The 18,624-nt window shown below is 43.9% G+C and overlaps 1 protein-coding gene and 1 long non-coding RNA gene across 4 annotated transcripts in view; one reads left to right on the top strand and one right to left on the bottom strand.

Moving 5' to 3' along the window:
- Window positions 1–8,752, top strand: part of TEKT5 (tektin 5) — a 55,325-nt gene extending 46,573 nt beyond the window's left edge. Inside the window, exon 7 of the mRNA XM_039492952.1 lies at window positions 8,452–8,752. Coding sequence (XP_039348886.1) covers window positions 8,452–8,665 — 214 coding nt within the window. The 3' untranslated portion in view covers window positions 8,666–8,752. The remainder of the gene's footprint in view (window positions 1–8,451) is intronic.
- Window positions 1–18,624, bottom strand: part of LOC120373901 — a 108,596-nt gene that overhangs the window by 8,992 nt on the left and 80,980 nt on the right. The gene's annotated exons all lie outside the window — the stretch shown is intronic.

Raw genomic sequence — 18,624 nt, 5'->3', positions numbered from 1 at the left:
TCAATCCTGTGAATCCACCAATCTCTGAGGCAGCCCTATGGTGGCACCAGGGCATGCACCCCTTCACGCGCTGATGGAGAGTTTGAGAGCATGGTGTGCTGGTGACATAGCCAGACAGCACTGCTGCTTTTAAATATAGTGAGTGATTGAAAGAAGGCCAGTCTCTATGAGATTATGACACAAAGTCAAACAATTTAATGCTCATGATTTGGTACTACTACTAATATGGAATGCCTCTAGCCACTACAAGTCTGCCTGTAAGTGGGCCCAGGTTTCTGATCTGTATAGCAATATGGGCTGTACACACACATTTGATAAATCCTGAACTTTGTCTCAGCACAATGGCATAAGCGAGTGTCATGGGGTGTATGTACCCCATGCTAGCCTAGCAACCAAAGGGCTGATACAGGCACACCAAGCACTGCTGATTGGAAGCTTGACAGCAGCTGGAGGAAAAAAGGGCTGGGAAGCAGAGGGGCGGGGTGGATACCAGACAAGTGAGCAGGCTGGAGAAAGGAGCTCCAGCCAGCAAGCTATTAAAGAGACGCCCCGAGACAAAAGCCCAGGCGGGGACAAACTGACTGACAGGCAGGAGAGCCTGCAGGATTTAGGGGCAGGTAGGAAGAAACTCGGGGGGACTGTCAGAGTCAAGCAGCCCTATCATGCTTATCTAGCTCGAGCATCCTGAACTGGAACCCAGGGGAGTAGGTGGGCCTGGGGTCCCATACCTGCCCCCTGACAGACGTGGGAGGGAAGAAAGGGTTTTCAGGCTCCTGGGCACCAGGAATAGACTGACAGCCCCGCTGGGCTGAGAGTGCAGGAGCTGTGCCGTGCTTGGCCAGAGCGGGGTGCTGTTGTACTGATGCCCCACCTCACAGCAGGACATGGACGTCATACAGGAGACAGCAAGACCTATTCATCGAAGAACACCTGGTTTGCTGTGACTGAACTCTGCTTACAGCCCAGGCTGATGAACTTGTCAAGGATCTCTGTGGTACATGACCTTGCCTGCACCGGGGGTTCTGATGGCCCAGCTCCGAGGTTCTGAACCTTGCTCTCCTGCCATGAAACATTCAGCCCCAGCGTGGGGACAGTGTCTTGAGACCTTGTAGCTGGGGCTGAAATTCTCTGAGTTCTCCACAAGCAAAGCAGAGTTCTCCATGTCTTGGTCAGTGAGCACTTCTTGACCAACCTGGATTCCGACAGGAGTAGTGGCAAGTTCTAATATCCAGCTGATGGCTCTACAGAATAGTACTGGGGTGTGAATGCATCCCTGTGGCACACCTGAGGTCATGTAGAAATGTAGCTGGGAACCAACGTGCACTCTCACAGTGGCACCTTTGTGAAGATCAGCAGATGTAGAATGCCAGCTCCTTTCACTGCAAGCCAACGTGCTGGTCAGTCAGCTGAATCAAAAGCTGTTTTGATTTCAATATATGCCACATGAAGCGGGGGAGGGAGGATGTTACATTCTCAGTGCAGCTCAGCCAGGAGCTGAAGGATAAAGATAGTGCCCATTGTCAACCGCCCAGCTGTGAAACCTGATTGCTGTGGACAACTATGTTTGTAAGGAGAGGCTGCATCCTGCTCAGCAAAGACCTTTCCAGGGCACAACAGCAATGAGATCAATCTGTAGTTGTCATACTGAATGTGAGATCTGTTGCCCTGGTACAGGGACATTATGAGGGCGCCTTTCTATTCTGGTGGTACTTTGCCTGATGCCCACGCTTTTAAGAACAGTTGAGGCAGGCCAATGCTCACTGGTTCAGAGGCATCTTTGAGTGACTCGATTGGAACACCCTTGGCTCCAGCAGCATATCCATTTAGTAGCTTTTGTTCGCCTTTTCACACAGAGGCTCAGTGTTCATCCCTGGGTCCACATCTGTGTGGGTTGCCAGGTCACGTAGCTCTGGAGAGCTGTCAGCAGGTCTGGATTCAGCATGCTTTCATAATGTGTTTTCCATCTATCCCGGACCTCATCCATCGATGAACAGGGAGAGCCATCTGGTTTCACGATGGGGATGTTAGAAGGCTGTTCATGGCTGCCAGCCAGGTGCGTGATAGCTCTGTAGGCAGGATGCAGACTGATGTACTTTAGGCAATCCTTGATTCTGTCAGCCAGGGATTTGATAGAGATCATCCTTTTATGTTCTTGGACATCTCCCTGCTTGCATGCATCTGTCACCCCGCCCCTCTTTTTTGCTACTATATCAGGCCTCCTCAGAAAGCTGAGGTTTCTTGCCTGATCGTCTGAAGCTGTTTATTTATCTACTAGGAAGTTGTGCTTCGTGTTTGGTGCAGAAGTAGAAAAGGAAATGGGAGAGCGTGAGGGGGGGGGGGGGCTAGATAATCTTAACATTCTTTAAACTTAAAGCCAAAACCACCCCCTGATAAAAACAAAACATCAACCAAGGAACAAGCTGCAGGAGTAAAAAGAGAATGCAAGCAGAAGTCCAGCAACAGAGTAGGGGCTATCCAGTTTATTGCACTCAATGCAGCATGTATGATTACCTGCCCTATGGGCAGGTGGTGTATGTGTGCATTCGGTGCAAGGAGCTCCTAGCCCTCAGAGACCATATAGGGGCTTCAGAGACCAGAGTGGCTGAACTGAAGGAGCTAAGGGAGACAGAGAGGTACATAGATGAGACTTTCCAGGACACAATAGAACAGTCCCACCCCTGCCTGGTCTGACAGCCTCTGTGCTGTTGAGGAGAATGAAAGTCTCAGGGAAGGAGAACATCCAACTGGAGCAGAGGGAAACCATCCCATAGTTGGGACCCTCCTTCCAGATGATGTTGTGGTATCCTCTTGAACTGAGGATCTCTCTCCAGGGGAGGGATCTCCAGTTATTAGGAAGAGACAGATAACAGTTATGGGGAGATTCAGTCATTAGAAACATAGATAGCTGGGTTTGCGATGACCAGGAGAACTGCATGGTGACTTGCCTGCCCTGCCTAGTGCGAAAGTTGCGGATCTCTTTAGACATCTAGATAGACTTATGTATAGTGCTAGGGAGGAGCTGGTGATTGTGGCATAGGGAAGGATAGGAGAGAGGTCCTGGAGGCCAAATTTATGCTGTTAGGTCAGAGATTGAAGTCCACGACCTCCATGGTAGCATTCTCTGAAATGCTTTCAGTTCCATGAGGAGGGCCAGTTAGACAGAACTGCAGGGTCTCAATGCGTGGATGAGACGATGGTGTAGGGAGGAGGGGTTTAGATTTAGTAGGAACTGGGGAAACTTTTGGGAAAGGGGTAGCCTATACAGGAAGGATTGGCTCCACCTAAACCAAAATGGAACCAGATTGCTGGCACTTAAAATTAAAAAGGTCATTGAGCAGTTTTTAAACTAAGGGCTCGGGGAAAGCTGACAGGTGCGTAGAGACATCCCTTAGGGGAGGATCTATTAATGGAGATTCTCTATGTCTTAGTAAGGAAGAGAGGATGGAAGATGATAAAATACAGGTAGGATCCGATGAGAAACAGTCAAATGAAAAAGAGGCCCATTCAATTACATCATGTAATGGCAGACAGCTAAAAAGTGACAAGTTTTAAAAGTGTTTGTATACAAATGCTAGAAGTCTAAATAATAAGATGAGTGAACTAGAGTGCCTTGTATTAAATGAGGATATTGATATAATAGGCATCACAGAAACTAGGTGGAATGAGGATAGTCAATGGGACACAGTAATATCAGGGTGCAAAATATATTGGAAGGACAGAACAGGTCATGCTAGTGGGGGAGTGGCACTATATGTGAAAGAAAGCATAGAATCAAATGAAGTAAAAAATCTTAAATGAACCAAACTGTCCCATAGAATCTCCATGGATAGTAATTCCATGCTCTAATAATAAGAATATAGCAGTAGGGATATATTACCGACCACTTGACCAGGATGGTGATAGTGACTATGAAATGCTCAGGGAGTTTAAAGAGGATATAGAAATAAAAAACTCAGTTATAATGGGGGATTTCAGCTATCCCCATATTGACCGAGTACATGTCACCTCAGGATGGATACAGAGATAAAGTCTCTTGACACCTTAAATGACTGCTTCTTGGAGCAGCTAGTCCTGGATCCCAAAGGAGGAGAGGCAATTCTTGATTTAGTCCTAAGTGGAGCACAGGATCTGGTCCAAGAGGTGAATATAGCTGGACCACTTGGTAATAGTAACCATAAAATAATTAAATTTAACATCCCTGTGGTGAGGAAAACACCACAGCGGCCCAACACTGTAGCATTTATTTTCAGAAAGGGGGACTACGCAAAAATGAGGAAGTTAGTGAAACCAAAATTAAAGGTACAGCGCTAAAAGAGAAATCCCTGCAAGTTGCACGGACACTTTTTAAAGACACCATAATAGAGGCTCAATTTAAATATATACCCCACATTAAAAAACACAGAACTAAAAAAGTGCCACTGTGGCTAAACAACAAAGTAAAAGAAGCAGTGAGAGACACAAAGGCATCCTTTAAAAAGAGGATATTAAATCCTAGTGAGGAAAATAGAAAGGAGCATAAACTCTGGCAAATGAAGTGTAAAAATATAATTAGGAAGGCCAAAAAAGAATTTGAAGAACAACTAGCCAAAGACTCAAAAAGTAATAGCAATTTTTTTTTAAGTACATCAGAAGCAGGAAGCCTGCTAAACAAGTAGTGGGGCCACTGGACGATTGAGATGCTAAAGGAGTGCTCAAGGATGATAAGGCCATTGTGGAGAAACTAAATGAATTCTTTGCATCAGACTTCACGGCTGAGGATGTGAGGGAGATTCCCAAACCTGAGCCATTTTTTTAAAGTGACAAATCTGAGAAACTGTCCCAGATTGAGGTGTCATTACAGGAGGTTTGGGAACAAATTGATAAACTAAATAGTAATAAGTCACCAGGACCAGATGGTATTCACCCAAGAGTTCTGAATGAACTCAAATGTGAAACTGCAGAACTTCTAACTGTAGTTTGTAACCTATCATTTAAAACAGCGTCTGTACCAAATGACTTGAGTATAGCTAATGTGACACCAATTTTTTAAAAAGGGCTCCAGAGGTGACACTACCAATTACAGGCTGGTAAACCTGACTTCAGTACTGGGTAAACTGGTTGAAATTATAGTAAAGAACAACATTGTCAGACACACAGATTAACATAATTTGTTGGGGAAAGAGTCAACATGGTTCTTGTAAAAGGGAAATCATGCCTCATCAATCTACTAGAATTCCTTGAAGGGGTCAACAGGTATGTGGACAAGATGGAATTCAGTGGATCGGGGGAGGGATAGCTCAGTGGTTTGAACATTGGCCTGCTAAACCCAGGGCTGTGAGCTCAATCCTTGAGGGGGCCATTTAGGGATCTGGGGCAAAAATCTTTCTGGGGATTGGTCCTGCTTTGAGCAGGGAGTTGGACTAGATGACCTTCTGAGGTCCCTTCCAACCCTGATATTCTATGATCTCCTGAGGTCCCTTCCAACACTGTTATTCTATGATATAGTGTACTTTGATTTTCAGAAAGCCTTTGACAAGGTCCCTCACCAAAGGCTCTTAAGCAAAGTAAGCTGTCATGGGATAAGAGGGAAGGTAACTCTCATGGATTGGTAACTGGTTAAAAGATAGGAAACAAAGGGTAGGAATACAGGGTTAGTTTTCAGCATGGAGAGAGGTGTCCCCCAGGGGTCTGTACTGGGACCAGTCCCATTCAATATATTCATAAGTGGTCTGGAAAAAGGGGTAAACAGTGAGGTGGCAAAATTTGCAGATGATACAAAACTACTCAAGATAGTTAAGTCCCAGGCAGACTGCGAAGAGCTACAAAAGGATCTTTCAAACCAGGTGACAGGGCAACAATATGGCAGATGAAATTCAATGTTGATAAATGAAAAGTAATGCACATTGGAAAACATAATCCCAACTATACATATGAAATGATGGGGTCTAAATTAGCTGTTATAACTCAAGAAAGATCTTGGAGTAATTGTTGATAGTTCTTTGAAAACATTCACTCAGTGTGCAGTGTCAGTCAAAAAAGCGAACAGAATGTTGGGAGTCATTAAGAAAGGGATAGATAATAAGACAGAAAATATCATATTGCCTATATATAAATCCATGGTACGCCCACACCTTGAATACTGCGTGCAGATATGGTTGCCCCATCTCAAAAAAGATATATTAGAATTGGAAAAGGTTCAGAAAAGGGCAACAAAAAGATTAGGGTATGGAATGGCTGCTGTATGAGGAGAGAATAATAAGACTAGGACTTTTCAGCTTGGAAAAGATGACTAAAGGTGGATATGATGGAGGTCTATAAAATTATGACTGGTGTGGAAAAAGTAAATCAAGAAGTGCTATTTACTCCTTCTCATAACACAAGAACTAGGGGCCACCAAAACCAGCAGGTTTAAAACAAACAAAAGGAAGTATTTTTTCACACAATGCACAGTCAACCTGTGGAACTCCTTGCCAGAGATGTTGTGAAGGCCAAGACTATAACAGGGTTCAAAAAAGAATTAGATAAGTTCATGGAGGATAGGTCCATCAATGACGATTAGCCAGGATGGGCAGGGATGGTGTCCCTAGCCTCTAGCAGAAGCTGGGAATGAGCAACAGGGGATGAATCACTTGATGATTACCTGTTCTGTTCATTCCCTCTAGGGCACCTGACATTGGCAACTGTCGGAAGACAGGATACTGGGCTAGATGGACCGATAGTCTGACCCAGCATGTCTGTTCTTATGTTCAATTGTCATGGGCTTTAAGAACTGAGAGAAATCAGGAAGCACTCGATAGTTCATGAGTCTGTTCTCTTGTCCAAGTCCAGTTTAGATAGAAGACGTTCCAACCCCCCCAGACTCAGGATATTTGCAGATAAATACCCAAATATTTAGATGCTTCCCCAAAGTATATCTGAGCTATCCGCACAGTCTGGGTCTGCAAGAGAGTTCCAGTGTTTTCCCCCCACACTTGAACAGGCTCAAACTATTGCTAAGGAATCAATTCTTATGGTATTTCATCAGTTCAGCTTCTGGCCTCAATCTGAATCCGTAGCAGTATGAACGCATAGGGAAAATATTCCTGACCCTCCATGAAAGGATCAGTAACAGGTTGTCAGTTTGAGGTACAACTGCAGGTTTGCACGTCATTTTACCCAGTCTTGCTCCCACTGCGTTTGTTCATACAATCATCTAAACCCAAGTCATGAAGTCCTTACGTGGGCAAAACTCTGAGTTAAACAGAGTTTTACTGGGCTAAAAATTATACAATCCATCTTGTGAACTCCCATCTAGCTAATGTAAAACCATTTACTGTCTATTTCCCCACTTGAAGCATTTATGCTCCTGGAATAATTTGTATTGGTTTTTAACTCTCATATGGTTAAAAACAAGGATAATTCAACCCCAAAGCTCAACTATTATAGCTAGAGGAAGAAAATACCCATTGAAACACCCTTTAAAAGCTGAAAATGTTATCAGAGTTTGCTGTTTATTTAGAAGGAAGTGGTAATATTGGCACTGGTTCTCTGACTCGGTGCGCTGCCAACAGTACAGCTGAAGGAATTAGATAAACTACTAATTAATAAAGGAAGGTTAGCTTTGCTGTGCATTTTACTGCAGCAACTGGGAATACTCTTATATGGTAAATTAAGGTGGACCCTGGGAAAACTGCTGTTTATTATTTTACAGAGTAAGAAAACAGAAATGTGCTTTGAGCAACTGACAGAATTGACTGACGTGGGGCCATCCTGTACTATCTTTAAAGCTGCACATGTTCAACAACATCCAGCCCAGAAATACACTAGAACAGTGGTTCTCAAACTAGGGATACCGCTTGTTCAGGGAAAGCCTCTGGTGGGTTGGGCTGGTTTGTTTACCTGCTGCGTCTGCAGGTTCGGCCGATCGCGGCTCCCACTGGCCGCGATTCGCCGCTCCAGGCCAATGGGGGCTGTGGGAAGGGCAGCCAGCACATCCCTTGGCCTGTGCAGCTTCCCGCAGCCCCCATTGGCCTAGAGTGGTGAACTGCGGTCAGTGGGAGCTGCGATTGCCCAAACCGGTGCATGCAGCAGGTAAACAAACCAGCCCGGACCGCCAGGGGCTTTTCCTGAACAAGCGGCGGACCTAGTTTGAGAACCATGGCACTAGAACACCAGCTAATAGGGGGTTAACACTGCAGTGACATCCCTGGAAATGCTGCATTGACAATGGGCAATGGGGGAGAGAGAAAGTTATTCTCACAAACTGTCTCAATGCAGGGCAGCCCAAGCTGCTGTTGAAGGGGCTCCCCTTCCTACCAGGTGCTAAGGAGCAGAGATGTTTTCACACTTGCTCAGTCCAACTCAACGCCTCTTTTTAACACTTAAATCCCCTAAGTCCTGCAGACAAATCCTGGCCATCCATCACCCTGAAGAACAGACCATGGAAAGGGTTTGTTAGGCATTTGGGTAACTTGTCTCCTTTTCCCTTTTCAGACTCGTCAATGAAGTGTTTACTATAGATGACACATTACAGACTCTGAAGCTGCGCCTGCGAGAGGCCCACGATACTCTTCAGCTACTGGTCCTTAACAAAGCAAGACTGGAGCATGACCTTTCTGTGAAGGCCAACTCCCTCTTCATTGACAGGAAGTGCATGGACATGCGCAAAACCTTCCCCAGCACCCCACGGCTCGTTGGCTACACTTGAAAGGGCCCGACTCTTCCTACATCCTTTCAGTATGTGACATAAAGGTTGCAAATTATGAAGGAAATACTTTTCATTTAGTTTTTTTTTTTTAAAAACACAACCCAATAGAAATAAACATACCAAAACCAAAAACGGTCATAGCGCGTTCCTTACAGCAACTCGTTCTCAGCTGCTGCAGTCAGTCTGTGTAGTAGGATGAGAAACCATTCAGACAGAAGCAGATCAACTTGAAAACAGTCCAAAAAATCTGTGTGTATTGGTGGTGAAAGGAGTGGATGGTTGCCAAATCTAGTGTTATAGTGATGCAAACATCTGTCAGTTGGGAACTAGAGTCAGATGTACCAAGCTTGATTCATACAGGTTGCAGAACAGCTAGAAGGCAATGACTCCAAGTCACTGCTCACCTAGGCTGGATTGAAATTTATTTTGGGGATTTTTTATGTCCTGGGTGTGATCATAGAATCATAGAATATTAGGGTTGGAAGGGACCTCAGGAGGTCATCTAGTCCAACCCCCTGCTCAAAGCAGGACCAATCCCCAGATTTTTACCCCAGTTCCCCAAATGGCCCCCTCAAGGATTGAACTCACAACCCTGGGTTTAGCAGGCCAATGCTCAAACCACTGAGCTATCCCTCCCCCCTACAGGCCATATTCTTTATGGAAATATGCTTATGATATAGATGTGGCATAACATATATACTTTATGCAAGATGGCTTGCATAAGATGTCATGGAAAGGTTATGATTTACTGAATGTGATTATCCAATTTGTATGCCTGTATCATTAGGAATATTAACCATGTATCTGTATTTCAAATGTGCTACTTCGGATGTCACCCAGAACTAGCCCTTCAGGTACAACAATGACAAAGCCAGACAAGGCTGATGGCCCATTAGCAAAGACAATGGACTGTAAAAAAGAGCTTAGTCTTCCTGTGGATGCACCAGACTGCCTGCAAGTAATGGCTGCTACAACCCTGCAGAGACATGGGTTTGAGTCCCCTGGTACTAGACCCCCTGCTAGTGTTTTTCCACTGGAAGACAAAGGGTTCCCACCATATACAAAAGCTATATAAGGCAGGGGAGTGACATCGTTGTGGCTCTCCTCTGCCTCCCCACCCAAAGAGACTCTGAAAAACACCTGGAAGCAAGAACTGAACTGGGGGAAGAAGAGTTGAACCCAGGCTGGAAGTGCATCTAGCTTCTTGGCTGAAGGCAGAGCAGCTGACTTTCAAGACTCTCTGTAATCTGCCTGTGACAATATTTAGGGTGAGAAATTACTATTTGTAGCCAATTTCTTTAGTTAATCAAGCTTACTTTGCATGTTTTGTTTTATTTGTTTAGTAATCTCTTTAACCACTTAAATCTGCCTTTTATAGGAAGAGGGTGAAATGTTATGAGCTTGCACTGTGCAGATTTTTCTATACAGTGTAAGACAGTATTATTTTGGATTTATCTCCCAAAAGGGGTGTGCACGTGAGTGCTGGGTGAATCCTCTCACAAACAGAGCTGACTTCAGTCTGTGTCTGCAGCTGGGTGTGGCCTTACTTGTGTATGTGCTGCAAGAGGCCGGAGGGCCTAATTCAGCAAAACAGGGAGAGGGAATCCAGGCAGGTGGAGTAGGAGAGGCTCAGTGAAACTCCAGTACATCAGGTGGCATCCCAGACAAGGGCATCCAACCCATCACACTGGGTTATATAGAAAGTCAGCCTAGATGATCACAATGGTTCCTTCTGGCCTGGGAATCTAAAATTGGTTTTCACCTCTAGGTGAAAACCAACAGACTCCATCTAAACCTAATTTTTAAAATTAAGTTTCTTGTTCAGGTGGATATGAAGAAAATATTTTACATATGAACTGAATGTGACTGATACAACGATATCTGTTTGCGTCTGCAGGTGGCATAAATATCCAGAAATATGAACTGTACATATTCAGCTCAGAATGTTAACTCCAAAACAAAACATATTAAATGTCAACATTGACTCTCTACTGCTGAACCTTTTGGGAACAAATAGCCAGGTAACCCAGGCTCTGAGCTAGGTTTTAGTCCTAATCCTCCTATCATTCACACAGAAAAACCTCTGACCTGGGTTTGGAAGCGCTGTAAACCAGGCTAGTTTACAAAGGTGGTGATATGGGTTGGAACCCAAGCTCTGCTTTAACTTGGGCTGGAACCCGCCCACTTGCAGTGAGAGTGCAGGGAAAATCACCCAAGTATTGATAGTCCTCCTGTGCCTTCCCACAGTTCCCCCTCCCCCAAAGTACAGACACGTTCTCCAGCGAGAGCCCTAGAGAATCTCAGCACAAAGAACCATCGGATACACCCGCAGACACGGGGAGTGCAGAAACAGTGAGGACACAGTAACATGGGGAGCACACTGCAGGGGGAATGCTCACAACCAGGCTAGGATAGCCTTGGTGCCAATCACCCAGATTAACTGTGTAGACACAATCTAAGGGTTTGTCTATACCAAACAGTTTGTGGCAAGCTAGGGTATGAATCTACTCTGCACGAGATTGCCATGCACCGTGTGCCTGCGTGGGCCCTCTCCACGCACTAAAAAGTTCCTGTGCGCTTTGATATACCCCACTTTGAAACAGGCTGTCATAAACAGATAGTTAAGGGTTAAGGTCTCTTTTACCTGTAAAGGGTTAACAAGCTCAGTGGACCTGGCTAACACCTGACCAGAGGACCAATCAGGGGACAAGATACTTTCAAACCTCGGTGAAGGAAAGCCTTTGTTTGTGTTCTTTTGTTTTGGGGGGTGTTCTCTCTTTGGATCTAAGAGGGGCCAGACATATATCCAGGCTCTCCAAGCTTCCTGAAATATTCTCTTCTATGCAATATAGTGAGTATTAGAAAGGCGAATTAGTCTTTTGATTAATTCCTGTATTTGCAAATGTGTGTTTGCTGGACCAATATTTTACCTCTTTGCTGTACTTGTATTTATGCTAGAGTCCCTCTAGTTTTTATAAGCTGGACCCTGTAAACTTCCATCCTGATTTTACAGAGATAGTTTTTTACTTTTTCTTTCTTTAATTAAAAGCTTTTCTTTTTAAGAACCTGTTTGATTTTTCCCTTGTTTGAGACCCCAGGGGATTAGTCTGACTCACCAGGGATAGGTGGGGGAAAGAAAGGAGGCGGGGGAGGTGAATCCCTCTTTGTTTAGATTCAAGGAGTTGAATCAAGGTAATCTCTCCCAACGACTAAGGGAGGGAGAAAGGTGGGGGAATGGTTTATTTCCCTTTGTGTTAAGATCCAAGGAGTTTGGATCTGTGTTCCCGGGGAAAAGTTTGGGGGAACAGAGAGTGTGCCAGACACTAAAACCTGGCTGGTGGCAGTGGTACCAGATCTAAGCTAGGATTTAAGCTTAGAAGGATCCATGCAGGTCCCCATCTTTTGGACGCTAAAGTTCAAAGTGGGGAACAAACCTATGACACAGGCATTTTAGCATGCAGCAGGACGACATTTAGCGTGCACCAAGCTAGTGCAGCGCAGATTAATAACCCAGCTTGTTGTGAACTAAGCATTCATATCGACAAGCCCTGAGTGAGCTTATCTTACTACTGCCCAAGCCTCCCAAGGGCCAAAAGCCACAACTGTCCTCTGCCAAGCTGCCCGTGCCTTCAGCATCCCTTTGCCAACTTTTCTATTGCAGTTTGTGTTCTCAGTATAGAATTCTGCAGCATGCTGAAAATTTAGGGGCAGTGTAACATGAATTTGTAAGATTGTAAGCTCTTTGGGGGCAGACACTGCCATTGCTGCTTAGCCATTTGTTTGATTTTATGTTTATGGAATTATTTTCTATTTAATTCAATAAAAGCCTTATATTTTTTAAATTCAGCTGAAGATGCCTTGATTTTTGCAGCAGGAAATTCTTAGGTATCTTACTCCCGTAGTTATCAAGTTTATGCACAGTTAATGGGACATTAAGTTTGTCTGAAGTATGACTAGCAGGGGATATAACTATCCACAGGTATCGAAAGAGTGTAAATGCCACGGTGTGAGAGGAATTAAGCTTATACAAATGGTTCTAACTACTAATAATGGTTGAATTTAAGAAAACATTTAGACTAAAAGGAAAACGTCCCAATTATGAGCCATCGAACTATGGGATAGTTCACCCAGGGAAATGGTGGAAGCCATAAATCATGAATGGCCTGTAGGGAACAATTCTCCTCTGGCAGGAGGGGTATTGGTGATGTTTTGGGCCACTGCTATGGTGATGGTCCTCAATATAAGCCTTGATTCCAGATCTTACAAACAAACAGCAATTGGTGGCTGTTAGAGGGAAACTTCAGAGACAGTTGTCTTGTGTCTAAAACTTTTTCTGAGGCTCAAACGCTGTTTCCATGTGGTGCATTTTAATATATATTACTGTGGTGCCTGGCGATCCCACTGTGCTAAGTACTGTACAGGCAGTCAGTCATCTCCAGTCGAGTACCCTATCCTCTAGGAAAGCACAGAATAAGACAGAGTTCCATCTCAATCTGTAAAGCATAATTTGACTGTTTCCGAAATGGCTTCCCTAGAAGTATAGGAGGAATGCCAAAAAGTAGTCATTTTCCTTTCCTGACTGAGACCCAGGTATAGCCCAGAATTTATATTCCACTATCTGGGCTACATTGAGATAGACTTGGACGGTGAGCAAGTTTTCAAGCCATGTGACAATGGTAAAGAAACACAGGAAGAGCTGGTTTCTTTAAACAAAGAACTTTGTCAGAGTAAGGAAAAAGCTACAGGTTCATTAGAGAACTTCTGCCTCAGACTTTCTCCACACCCTTCGCCAGTCTGGCTTCTTACTACAGCTTTAAAGACAGAGTATGCACCTCCCAGCAAGGAGGCTATAAGCCTACATTACCAGTGGCCACACTGGGTAGTTATTAGATTGTAAATGTCTTAGGGTAGATACTGTCTTGATCAGCACCAAGCTAACTTTGATACTAAATTATATAATTAGGGTTGTCTCTGCCCAGAAACACACTGCTATAGCCCCAGTTACTGGTGTGGAGACAGCAAGAGAAGGCCACAAAATCCTAATACACAGCCATGCAAAACCTATAGATCACCCTGATTGCAAATTTGGGTTCAATTTAAAGGATTTACATTACATAGATAATTGCTAGGAGTCCAGAATGGCAAGAGAACCTATCCTTTTATCTAATTATTAAGAATAGGGTGGTGTACTTTTTTCTGACAGCCTTAGAAAGGAGACTCCATAAGTACCATGTTTGTTTAGAACCAAAGGAACTGTAGCTTACGGATAAGGAGACAAAATTGTTTCTGGTGTAACTTCAATGATTGCAAACCAACTAGGAATTGTAATTATATTCCTCATTTGGAGCACTAATATTCTGGGCAACCACTGCAGAGACAGTATCTTTCCTTTGCAAAAAAATAAAAATAAAAATAGAACTATATATTCATTAAGGTGAGAACTGCTCCAAGAACGTGCAAGTCACAAGTTGGCCTAATCTAAACAGGTTTCCTGGTTATCTGGGCAGCTCTGGCACACACTTTTCTTCTTAGACTAAGGGAAGCTCTTTTCTTCTTCACCTATTACCTTGCAGCCTGATTGGTTTGGATGGAAATAGCTACATCAAAGAACACTCCACTGGAATAATTATGTCTTCTCTGGGGATTTCCCCCCCCCTTTTAGTTATTGAGTTTGTTCATGCCTCTTTACAGAGTAACCTGAGGAACAGGAGTTTTATGGCACAGTTGGACAGTAGTTCTCCATGAACATCCAAAATCCATTTTACTTTGTATCAAAGCCAGAGTTGGAAAACTACTGTATAAAACTGCTCTGCTCCTTATCCCCTGTATTGTATTCTAAGATATGGGCTTAGTCTAAGCACTGCAGTAAGTAACATGGTCTGCGAGTGGCAGGACTGAATCAGGAAGGAACTCTTGAAGTTTAATCCTGATTCTAACTCTAATGCGGCTTGTCTGAGGCCACAAAGTCCCCCTCAGTTTCTTCAAATAAAAAACAATTATCTGTGTCACGTAGCCATTGTGAGAATTCATGTCACTAAATCTCTCTTTGCACTCAAATAGGATGTTATATTTTCAAAGGTTCAAAATCTGAAAGAAAAACAAAACAAAACATACTTTACAGGTGAAGAGGGCAGGGCTGAATCATTGCGCACAGGCCTGGGAGCCAGGAGATTTGGGTCTGTTCCTGTTTCAGTGTCTGGCACACACACTGCAGGACTTTGTACCTTAGTTCCCCCATCTCTAAAATGAGGATAATACCTGCATTGCCATTGTGGAGTGAGCAGCGAGCAAGTCCAACAAGCTGATGCTAATCAGGGTTGCAGTGGCCTCCTGAGGATGATTTTCCCCTCATCCTTGGGAGAGGCTGCAACATCTCATTTTTGCTTGGATTGTGATTTGAGGATGGGGAACAGTTCTAGGTTCTTGCCCCTATCTGTAGCCAGATCTGGAAGAAGTTCTATTACCGGAGTCCTTACTAGTAGCCTGCTCTCTGGGCTACTAGTAGCATGTCACTGTATCCTATTGTGAAATGTTCCCTAGCACACCCCTACCCTAAGACTCCTGTTTCATTATGTCCTTGGGTCGGGGGGGAATGTGGAATTCTCATTGTGCTCCTCTCCTTGATTTGGGTGTCAGAAAGGGAAGTTGATTCTATGGACACTGCTTTCTCCCTGTGCTCTGAGGTTGAGGGGATCTCACTGCTTGCTTCTGTTGCTGCCCATCTTACTAGGGGATAAAAAAGTAGAATTTGGCGGCACTTGATTTAAAAAAAAAATTATACACACACACACACGTCTTGAAACTATTAAATGCTGATAGTATCTCATCCCATTTACCAAACATTGCCAGCTGACCACATGAAGGAGTAGACACTGTTTAGAATTTTTTCCCCATTTCAAGCCTTAAAATAAATTTAGGAAAATTGGAGGCTTCCCCAGTTCATACAACTACTAATGGCTAGAAATAGTTTCTCTCTCTCAAGCCAAGAACCCTTATTTTGAAACACATAGCAAACAAGGTGACATTCTGAAGAGAGATGAGCTCTGATCTCTGTCTCTGGAGAAGAGAGGAGGGGTGCTCTATATTTGTCTGAAAAGGTGCATGTCAATGAAAATAGAAGTAGGCCTGAATTAAACCCCTAGATTTGAACACTCTAGGGTGACCAGATGTCCTGATTTTATAGGGACAGTCCCAATATTCAGGGCTTTTCCTTATATAGGTGCCTATTACCCTCCCCATCCCCTGTCCCAATTTTTCACACTTGCTATCTGGTCAACCTAGAACACTCTGAACTGTGTATGTGTGTAGGGGAGGTGGATTTCAGACACTAGATCTAACCGTCATACTTTCAAATTCCTTTCTAATTAAAGCTAATCAAACTCCTCAGGGCTTCCACTTCAACAGTGATTTCTCTACGGCTCTGGTCTGCTTCTACATATGGCTGTCACCTGGTACCTCATCTGTGTTTAAATAACATTGTCCTTGTCTGAATGAGATTGTGAACGTCTAGCAGAAGGGACCGTCATATGCATTTGCTCTGCCCTGAGGGGGGCAGATGGTAACTTTCCTAGAGACCACCATCTTGGGGAGGGGGTGGGGGAAATCCCTTGAGTATCACTCCCCAGAATAGATTACAAAAACCTATCCAGAGCACTGTAAAAATGACAGCACTTTACAAAATCTTCCTCTTCCCCAGCAAACTTCGGTTGACTTGAAGACATTAGATGTTACCCTACCAGGACAATTCAGCCAACAAAATGCTCCTATCAATGTAGTTTGGAGATACAGCAAGTTTAGGAATGCAAGTATCTTCTTTGTAAAGTAAGGGAACAGGCAGGATATGTTCTCATCAGACTAACTGGGAGGAAAGAGAGAGACACTTCCATATGCTTAGACCACACGCCTGTACAAAAACAGGAATGCCTGGAGCATGTGTATCTAGATTTAGGTGAAAAACACAAGTCACTTTTTGCTTCATAAAAATGAATGTAGGGTATCATGAGCCAATGGATGGGGAAGGCAGGAAACCTTGGTTATATTCTCAGCTCTGCTATTGATTTTCTATGTGTTCTTCATAAGTTTCTTCACTTCTGTGTCTTACTTACCCCCTCTGTGAAATAGGATAATGATACTTCGCTACCTCTGTACACACTGAGATTGGTGGAGGGCAAGTGCTCCATGAAAGCAAAGTACTATTATGAAATATGCCAGAACGTGGGTCTGGGAGAACAAAGTCCTCTAACTCAGTCCACAGGAAAAATACCGCATGGGCAGCATCAACACTTCTCCTTCACTACCCCACACATTCCTCCACCCTGCGCTGGAGTGAGTCTCTAGCTATGACAGTGTCATGTTCAGTTTCCATTTTTACTCAGCCTGTGGTACTTCTTCCACAACTACCAAGAGCGGTGCCAATGAATTCCAGTTGCGATGTGGATACTAGTCTATGTAAAATAGATCCAGTTCCTAATGGACAACTAGATACTCATTCCTGGCTTCTGGAGAGGTTCTCAGAGACAATAAAATCAAAATAAAAACTGTGCGGCTTTTTAACTTTTTGAATCTCTGCTAATGAACCAAATTTTGCCCTCATTTACATACGTGAAACAACAGATTTCAATAAGTAGGCCCACCACATTTTCATGGCTGAAGAAGTTAAATGAACACCCAGAGCTGGTGCTCAGAAGATAAGATCTGTCTTATAACAAATTGGCTAACACAGGCAAGACTAAAACCTGCCCCTGCTTGTGTCAAACAATGAGATTATTTTAGTTTCAGGCAAGATATTTCCTTTCGATTATGTAACAACAGCTCGTAAAAGTGAATTGACTCAATATTAGCACACAGCATGAAAACAAAGGATTTAATAACTTCACTAATGATAGCCTCAGTGCTGGGCCACAGGGTGAGTAATTTGGGGTGAAGAGCACCATATTCTGACAAACATAGCAGCAGCTTGGCTTTTTTGTTATTTCGGGTTTGTCTAGTCAAACACTTGAGCTTGCAGCAAGCTAGGGTGTAAATCTACCCCACGCTAGCCTGATGCACATTCAGGCTTCACGTGGACCTGTCTGAAGCACACTAAAAGTTTCCTAGTGTGCTTTGATCCACCCTGCTTTGAAACAGAAGCAGATTAAAGTGCACTACAGAACTGTTAGCGCGCGCTAGCCAGATCCACGTGCACACTTAGTGTGTGGCCGGATACTGAGGGGTAGATTTATATAGACAAGCCCTTATTTAGCACCACAGAGGGAAAGCACGTCTAACAGTCACAATAAAGATGACTTCCTTGCCCCGAAGAGCTCACACCTGAAGCCCCAATCCTGCAAACCCGTAGGCACGTGACTAAGGTTACTCACATGATGAGCTGTCCCATTAGAACACTCATATGAGTAAAAGTAGGCATGTGCTGATAGCACTGGGCCTGAAGTTAAAATGAGAACCACAGGAGACAAAGTGCTAAGAAACGGTAGCGGTTTCACTGCTGCTGAATTACGTTCCCACAGCATGTAGGAACATGCATCCTGTTTTTTTCTTAGAGTCATAACAATAACTACTGCCTCCTGATTATGTGCATTGCCAGTTCAGATCTGTTCTCTGGCCTAAGGCCTGCTGAAAATCCTAATACATGCATTGCTTTCTGCTCTTAAGTTGTCACTTTGAATTTAGTCAGGAGAATAATGTACAAGTCAGAGCACAGAAAAAAAAATCATTTGGTGAACGGGGATTCCCTTAAAGTTATCTGGAATCCTCAGCTCAGATGAGTGTTCGATCCATGTTTGTCCATCACATACGTGATCTCCTTCAATCGCTTGTGATCTTATTTGTTAAAAAAAGACCAACTATAGTTCCCGCATTCCTAACCGACAAATAACCAGGTGGGTCGAAGCACTGGTTTGAACTTTGGATGTTCAATTAGGACTTATGAGCACTCCTGCAGCCTTTTACTTGCTGGCTGC

The sequence above is a fragment of the Mauremys reevesii genome, linkage group 10, assembly GCF_016161935.1.
Source record: "Mauremys reevesii isolate NIE-2019 linkage group 10, ASM1616193v1, whole genome shotgun sequence".
In the NCBI taxonomy this organism is placed as follows: Eukaryota; Metazoa; Chordata; order Testudines; family Geoemydidae; genus Mauremys; species Mauremys reevesii.
This window is presented reverse-complemented; position numbering and strand designations above follow the sequence as displayed.